The sequence below is a fragment of the Apteryx mantelli genome, unplaced genomic scaffold (genome assembly GCF_036417845.1).
Source record: "Apteryx mantelli isolate bAptMan1 unplaced genomic scaffold, bAptMan1.hap1 HAP1_SCAFFOLD_182, whole genome shotgun sequence".
Classification (NCBI taxonomy): Eukaryota; Metazoa; Chordata; class Aves; order Apterygiformes; family Apterygidae; genus Apteryx; species Apteryx mantelli.
Genome location: NW_027118535.1, coordinates 1 through 8,158, shown reverse-complemented (window position 1 = coordinate 8,158; position 8,158 = coordinate 1). Strand labels below are relative to the sequence as shown.

The following is an 8,158-nucleotide window of genomic DNA, read 5'->3' as shown; positions in this document are numbered from 1 at the left end:
TCCCTGTGCTGGCCCCACGGCGGCCCTGTGACATCCCCCTGCCCCACGGCGTCCCCATGGTGTCCCCATGGCATCCCTGTGACGTCCCCCTGCCCCACGGTGTCCCCATGGTGTCCCCACGGCATCCCCACAGCGTCCTGTGATGTCCCCCTGCCCCATGGCATCCCCACGGTGTCCCCACGGCATCCCCCTGCCCCATGGTGTCCCCACAGTGTCTCCCTGCCCCATGGCATCCCCACAGCGTCCTGTGATGTCTCCCTGCCCCACGGCATCCCCATGGTGTCCCCATGGCGTCCTGTGACGTCCCCCTGCCCCACGGCGTCCCCGTGACATCCCCACGGCGTCCCCGTGATGTCCCCCTGCCCCACAGCGTCCCCACAGCGTCCTGCGATGTCTCCCTGCCCCATGGCGTCCCCACAGCGTCCTGCGATGTCTCCCTGCCCCATGGCGTCCCCACAGCGTCCTGTGATGTCCCCCTGCCCCACGGCGTCCCCACGGCGTCCCCACGTGGGGGCCTGGGCTGGCGTCCCTGTGGCGAAGGGGGAGGGGCGTGGCAGTGCAGGGGGCGGGGACACAGAAACAGGCGTGGCAGCTCAAAGACCTTTAATGGGGTGTGGCCAGGTGTGGCCCCGCCCCCTGGCACCGCCTGCAGCACCAGCCTCCCCTCCCCCGAGGAGCCGCAGCCAATGGCAGCGCAGCCCGCCACGCCGCCCGGGGAGCCCGCCCTCCCATTGGCCGAAGCCGCCGGCGCCACCCCCCCTCCCCCCAAATCTCTGCTGCAGGGGCTGGGGGGGCGGAGCCTGGCGCCGGCCCCGCCCCTCTGGAGGGGGGGCGACACACAGGCAACGAGCGCGTCGGGTCTCAAAATATTTAACGTTATTAAAAGAAATCGGTCACTTTACAGCGCCCCCCTCCCCCGCGCCCCGGCCCCGCCCCCTCGGTCTCCACGGCGATGGGGGGCGGCAGCCTGGAATGGTCGTTGCTCGGCGACAGGGGGGCGGGGTCAGAGCGGTGCAATGATGGCGTCAGCAGGGGGGGCGGGGCCTTTCACCGGGCAGCCGGGGAGGGCGGGGTGGCCTCCCAGGCAGGGGGCGTGGCCTCGGCAGGGGCGGGGTCCGGGGCCCCAGCAGGGGCGGGCTCCGGGGGCGGGGCCTCGGGGGGCGTCGGGGGTGGGCGGGGCCTGCTCGGCGGGCGTGGCCGCCTGCATGATCTTCTGTCGCACCTCGCGGATCTTGAGCTGCAGGCAGACCTTGGTGGGGAAGATGTCGGCGTAGCGCGCCTGGAACGCTGCCGTGGCCTGGGCTGGGGGGACACGGACGCGTCACCGCGGGGGGGACACAGGGACACTGTGGGGACATGGGGACACGGGGGGGGGGGGTGGGACATGGGGACACCACGGGGGGGGACACTGCAGGGACAGTGGGGGGGGGGGACCACGGGGGGCCTGGAACGCCGCCGTGGCCTGGGCTGGGGGGACACGGAACGCGTCACCCGCGGGGGGGACACAGGGACACCGCGGGGACATGGGGACACTGCGGGGACACCATGGGGACACGGGGGGGGGGTGGGACATGGGGACACCACGGGGGGAGACACTGCAGGGACAGTGGGGGGGGGGGGACACAGGGGGCCTGGAACGATGCCGTGGCCTGGGCTGGGGGGACACAGATGTGACACTATGTCACCATGGAGGGGGACACCGTGGGGGGGACACCACAGGGACACCATGGGGACACGGGGGGGGACACAGTGGGGACACCATGGGGACACAGGGACACCGCGGGGGGGGACACCACAGGCGGGACACGGGGGGCCTGGAATGCCACCGTGGCCTGGGCTGGGGGGACAGCGCTGCGTCACCGCCGTGTCACCACAGGGGGGGACACGGGGACACCCCAGGGACACGGGGGGGGGAGACACCGCAGGGGGGACACGGGGGGCCTGGAACGCCGCTATAGCCTGGGCTGGGGGGACAGGGCTGCGTCACCACAGGGGGGGACACCATGGGGGGGGGGGACATGGGGTGACTGTAACGCTGCCGTTGCCTGGGCGTCCGGGGCTGGGCAGGGGTTCGGGGACGAGGTTTGGGGACACGATTTGGGGACGTGATGGGGGGGGTTGGGGACGCGGTTGGGGGTCGCAGGGGGGTTTGGGGGTGGGGGGTGGGGGTCCGGGGGGGTCGCCCTGACCGGAGGGGAAGAAGCCGTGCTCCTGGAAGAGCTGCATGACGAGGGCGCGGCGCTGGTCCAGGGTGCGGCGCAGCGACGAGTACGGCACCTTCTCGTACTCCAGCTCCCCCAGCACGTCGTCCGCACTCCGAGCCTGCGCCGGGGGGGGGGGGGTCAGCGGGGAGCGGCACCCCCCCCTGCCCCACGGGACCCCCCCGCACCCCCCCCCAGCCCAACGGGCGCCCCACGGACTCCAGGGACCCCCCCAAGGACCCCCCCAGACCCCCCCAGGACCCCCCCAAGAGCCCTAAAGACCCCCCCCGACTCCCAAGAACCCCCCAGGTCCCCACGAGCCCCCCCAGACCCTCCCCAGACCCCCGAGGAGCCCTCCAAGACCCCCCCAGACCCCCTCAAGACCCCAAGGAGCCCCTCAAAGACCCCCCCAAGAGCCCTAAAGACCCCCCCCAGGCCCCCAAGCAGCCCCCCAAAATCCACCCCAGACCTCTAAGGAGCCCCCCAAAACCCCCTCAAGACACTCAAGGACCCTCCCCAGGTCCTCCCAAGACCCCCCAGACCCCCAAGGAGCCCCCCAACCCCCCCAGACCCCCAAATGGCCCCCCAGACCCTCCCAAGACCCCCAAAGACCTTCCCCAGGTCCTCCTAAGAGTCCCCAGACCCCCAAGGAGCCCCCAACCCCCCAGACCCCCAAGGGCCTCCCAAGACCCCCCAGGCCCCCAAGTAGCCCCCCCAAAACTCCCCCCAGACCCCCAAGGAGCCCCCCAAAACTCCCCCCAGGAGCCCCCCCCCCCCCCCCGGGGGCCCCTCACCGGTCTTGTCGAAGGTGAAGATGTCGCCCTCGCACTTGGCGCTCTTGGGCGTGTTGGGCTCGGAGCTGCAGCTCGAGCGCCGGCGCATCTTGCGCTTGGGCGAGATGGGGTCCTCGGTGGAGGAGTCCAGGTCTGCGGGGGGTGGGGGGGGGTATCAGCGAGGGGGGGGGGCACACGCACGCGTGTGTGTGTGTCGTCCCCCCCCCCCCGGCGTAGGCGCTCACCGGTGGAGTTCTTGCGCTTCTTGCGGTAGCTGCCCAGGATGGCGCGGGGGGAGGTGGCCAGCGACTGCAGCGTGGGCGAGGGCAGCACCTCCTCGGGCCGGAACTCGGGCAGCTCGGCGAAGCGCTCCTCGAAGTCCACCTCCGACAGGACCCTGCTGGGGGGGGGGGGGGGGCAACAACGGGGCGGGGGTCACAACGGGGGGGGGCAAAGGGGGGGGTCACAAACAGGAGGGAACACGCACCGCCCCCCCCCACCCCCCGGCCCTCCTCGAAGTCCACCTCCGACAGGACCCTGCTGGGGGGGGGAAGGGACATGGAGAGGGAGGGGGGGGGTCACAAACGGGGGGGGGGTGTCACATGCCTCCAAGTGCCCCCAAGCAGCCCCCAGCCCCGAAACGACCCCCCCCCCCATGAGCCCCCCCCCCTTGACCCCAGCCCCATAGCAGCCCCCCGCCATGGCTCCCCCCGATTCCCCCCCCCCCCCCCCGGCGGCGGCGCTCACTTGTCCACGGAGTCGAAGGTTTTCTTCAGCGGGGGGGGCCGCACCTTCACCTTCTTGCGGCCCCCCCCTCCTTGCGCTCGGGGCCCTCGGCGGGGGGGGGGCGCGGGGCCGCCACGGCTGGGGGGGGCCCCCTCGCTGGTCCCCCCCCCGGGCGCCGTGGGGCTGGCGGCCGAGGGGCCGGCGGCGGGGGGGCGGCCGGGGGGGGGGGCAGCGGCGGCGGCGGCAGCAGTGGGGGGGGCCGGGGCCTCCAGGCGGCTCTCGGGGGGCCGGCAGCCGCCAGTCGGGGAGACGGGGAATTTGGGGGCCTGCGGGGGGGGGGACACACACACACACAACACACGCAAAAAGGGGGGGTCAGCACCCCGTTTTGGGGGGGGGGGAACACGGGGTTTTATTTGGGGGGGATTCACTCACCGTGTCGGCGGCTTTACCCCCCCGGGGGGGGCGGCGGCGGGCTGGGGGGGGCGGCGGCGGCGGCGGCGGGGGGGGGGGCCGCTCCTCCCCGGGGTCCCGCTGGCTCCAGGCCTCGGCGCCGGGCGGGGAGGGGGCCCCCGGGGGCGAGGGGGGGCGCCCGTCCCAGTCCCCCCCTCCTCCCCCTCCTCCCCCTCCTCCCCCCGGCGGCGGCGGGGGGGGCAGCGGGGGGGGCGAGGGCGGCTCCGGGGGGGCCCGGGGCGGCTCCGGGGGGGCCCGGGGGGGCGGCGGCGCCTCGTAGCAGCCCACGGGGATGCTGGCGATGGCGGCTTTCACCTTCTGGGGGGGCTTCGGGGGGGGCCGGGGGGGCCGGGCCGGCGCCGGGGGGGAAGCTCAGGGGGGCCTGCGGGGGGGGGAGGGAGGGGGGGGTGGCTGAGGCCCCGCCCTCTCCTGCAGGCCCCGCCCCCTGCCCACCTCCCTGCCTCCCCCCACCCCCCCAGCTGCAGGTTCTGCAGGGCCAAGCCCCGCCCCACAAAGCTGGTGGCCACGCCCCTTCTCCCAAAGCCACACCCAACCCCTTTCCTTTAGCCCCACCCCCATAGTCCTGCCTTAACCCCGCCCCCAACCCACCCTTTTCTCATAGACCCACCCCTTAGCCCCACCCCTTCCCCTTAGCCCCACCCACATAGCCCCACCCACCCCTTTGGCCCACCCCTATACCCCAAACCTTCCTTTAGCCCTGCCCCTTCCCTTTAGCCACACTCAACCCCACCTCTCATTAGCATCGCTCCTCCCATTCCCTAGCCACACCCCTCATTAGCATTTCCCCTCCCACCACCCCATTAGCCCCACCCCCTCCCTCCCTTAACCCCACCCACCCTCCTGGGCTCCACCCCCACCTTGACCCCACCTTGGCCCCACCCCTTCCATAGCCCCACCCACCCCTGCAGCACCCCCTAGCCCCACCCCATTACCTCCACCCTCCCCTTGGCCCCACCCACCTCCCCCTGGCCACGCCCCCCTGCACATACCTGCAGGGCCCTGGCCAGGGGCGCTGCCCCCCTTGGGCAGGATGGTGGGGGCGGAGCCGGGGGCGGAGCCGGGGGCGGAGCCGGCCACGCTGTAGACCAGCGGGGGGCGGGGGCGGCGCCGGGGGGCCGGGATAGATGGCGGCGATGACAGCGGCGACACCCCCACGGGCCCCGGCGCCAGCAGCGGGCTCTGCCCTGGGGGGGGGGGGGACACGGGGGGGGGGTGAGATGGGGCTGCCCCACACCCCGGCCCCTCCCCCCCCCGGCCCCATAGCCCCATGTGGGGCAGGACCCCCCCCCCCGGCACCCTCACCGGGCAGTAGGGGCTGGACGATGGCGGAGCCCCCCCCCAGCCCCATTCCCCGCTATGGGGCAGGACGTTCCCCCCCCCCCAGCCCCATTCCCCGCTATGGGGCAGGACGTTCGCCCCCCCCCCCGGCCCCATTGCCCCCCCCACATGTGGGGCAGAGTGAGGGGACCCCCCCGGCCCCCCCTCACCGGGCAGCAGGGGCTGGACGATGGCAGGACCCTCCCCCCCAGCCCCATTCCCCGCTATGGGGCAGGACGTTCACCCCCCCAGCCCCATTACCCCCCCCCACATGTGGGGCAGAGCGAGGGCCCCCCCCAGCCCCCCCTCACCGGGCAGCAGGGGCTGGACGATGGCGGAGCCTCCCCCCCCCCCCAGCCCCATTCCCCGCTGTGGGGCAGGACATTAGCCCCCCCCCCCAGCCCCGTGGCCCCCCCCACATGTGGGGCAGAGCGAGGGGCCCCCCTCACCGGGCAGCAGGGGCTGGACGATGGCGGAGCCCCCCGGGCCGATGGCGGTGAAGCCCAGGGCGACGGGGGGCTGGACGTAGGCGGCGGCGGCGGGGGGGCGGCGGGGGGGGCCGGGGGGGCGGCGGCGGCGGCGCCCGGGGGGGGCCCCGGCTGCACGTAGGCGATGCGGGCGGCCGAGGGCAGCAGCACCTTCGGGGGGGGGCCCGGCGCCCCCCCCGCCCCCCCGGGGCTCGCCGGCGGCACCACGGGCACCGGGCTCAGCTGGATGATCTGGGGGGGGGGAGGCGTTAGGCGGGGGGGGGACGCGGGGGGGACACGGAGGGGACACGAAGGGGACGTGGGGGGACCCGAGGGGACATGGGGGGACATGGGGACACGGGGGGGGGACACGGAGGATAAGGGATGGGGACGCTGAGGGGACATGGGGGGGACACAGGGGGACAAGGGGACGCAGAGGGGACACGGGGGGGACGAGGGGATGCAGGGGGGACATGGGGACACGGAAGAGACATGGGGATGAGGGATGGGGACACTGAGGGGACGTGGGGGGGACACGCGGGGACGTGGGGGGGACGAGGGGACGCAGAGGGACATGGAGGGGACACGGGGGGGACACGGGGATGCAGGGGGGACATGGGGACACGGGGGGGACACGGAGGAGACATGGGGGACGAGGGATGGGGACACTGAGGGGACGCGGGGGGGACACGGGGGGGACACGGGCGGTGAGGAATGGGGATGCGGAAGGGACACGGGGACAAGGGGACGTGGGGGGACACGGGGGGACAAGGGGGGATGAGGAATGGGGACACGGGACAGGGAGGGGGACACGAAAACAAGGACATAGAGTAGAAGGGACTGGAGACGGGGGAACAAGGAGGGGACACGGGGGACACGGATGATGTGGGGGGACATAGAGCACCAGGAAAGGACACGGGGGGGGACACGGGGTGGAGAGGATGGGGGACGGGGTGACGAGGGGACAAGGAAGGGACACGGACATGGGGGACATAGGGGGACACGGGGGACATTGAGGAACACAGAGGGGATGGGGTGACACGGGGGGACAAGGAGGGGACACGGACAAAAGGGGACATAGGGGGGACACGGATGATGTGGGGGGACACAGGGACGTGGGGGGACATTGAGGGACACGGGGGACACGGGGACATGAGACATAGAGGGGACACGGGGACATAGGTAGGGACACGGAAGGGACATGAGGGGACAAGGAGGGGACATGGACACGGGGACATGGGACATAGGGGGACACGGGGGGATATGGGGGGGACATGGGGGGACACAGGCGACGTGGGGGGACACAGGGACATGGGGGACATTGAGGGGCACAGAGAGAACATGGGGTGACACGGGGGGACAAGGAGGGGACACGGACACGGGGGGACATGGACGATGTGGGGGGACGTGGGGGGACACTGAGGGACACGGAGGGGACACGGGGACATGGAGGGGACACGGACAAGAGGGGACATAGAGGGGACACGGGGGGACACGGGGGGGACACAGGGGGGACAAGGAGGAGACACGGACACGGGGACATGGGGGACATAAGGGGGACACGGACATGGGGGGACACAGGGGGGCCGTGGGGGGACGCGGGGGGGTGACGACACGCGGGGGGGGGGGACGACACGCGGCACTGACCTTGCCGGGGTGCGGCGCCGGGGGGGCCGGGGGGGGCCGCACGGCCGGGGGGGGGGGCGCCCAGGGGCACCAGCACCTTCCCCGGCACCAGGTGGGCCGAGGGCCCCGACGCCTGCACCGGCGACGCCGCCTGGGCTGGGGGGGGGACAAGGGGGGGGGTCAGACCCACGGCAACACCCCCCCCGGACCCACGGCCTGGCCCCCCCGACCCATAGAGACCCCCCCGACCCATAGAGACCCCCCCCGACCCACAGAGACCCCCCCGGACCCCCATAACCCCCCCCCTCGTGACCCCCCTGCACGGGCGACGCCGCCTGGGCTGGGGGGGGGACAAGGGGGGGGGTCAGACCCACGGCCTGGCCCCCCCCCCGGACTCACGGCGACCCCCCCCGGACCCACGGCCTGGCCCCCCCGACCCATAGAGACCCCCCCCGACCCACAGAGACCCCCCCGGACCCCATAACCCCCCCCCCCGTGACCCCCCTGCACCGGCGACGCCGCCTGGGCTGGGGGGGGGGCACGGGGGGGGGGGTCAGACCCACGGATCTGGCCA

At 73.9% G+C, this 8,158-nt stretch overlaps 1 protein-coding gene across 1 annotated transcript; it reads right to left on the bottom strand.

Moving 5' to 3' along the window:
• Positions 1-854: 854 nt before the first annotated feature.
• Positions 855-6,210, bottom strand: LOC136995926 (protein capicua homolog; the record flags this gene model as incomplete). Its single annotated transcript, XM_067316921.1, is given in 8 exon segments — positions 855-1,302; positions 2,190-2,314; positions 2,989-3,127; positions 3,220-3,374; positions 3,722-3,908; positions 5,164-5,358; positions 5,941-6,007; positions 6,010-6,210. Coding segments are annotated over 8 exon segments (1,368 nt in total), but the record flags the coding sequence as incomplete, so codon positions are not given.
• Between the last annotated feature and the right edge of the window lie 1,948 nt (positions 6,211-8,158).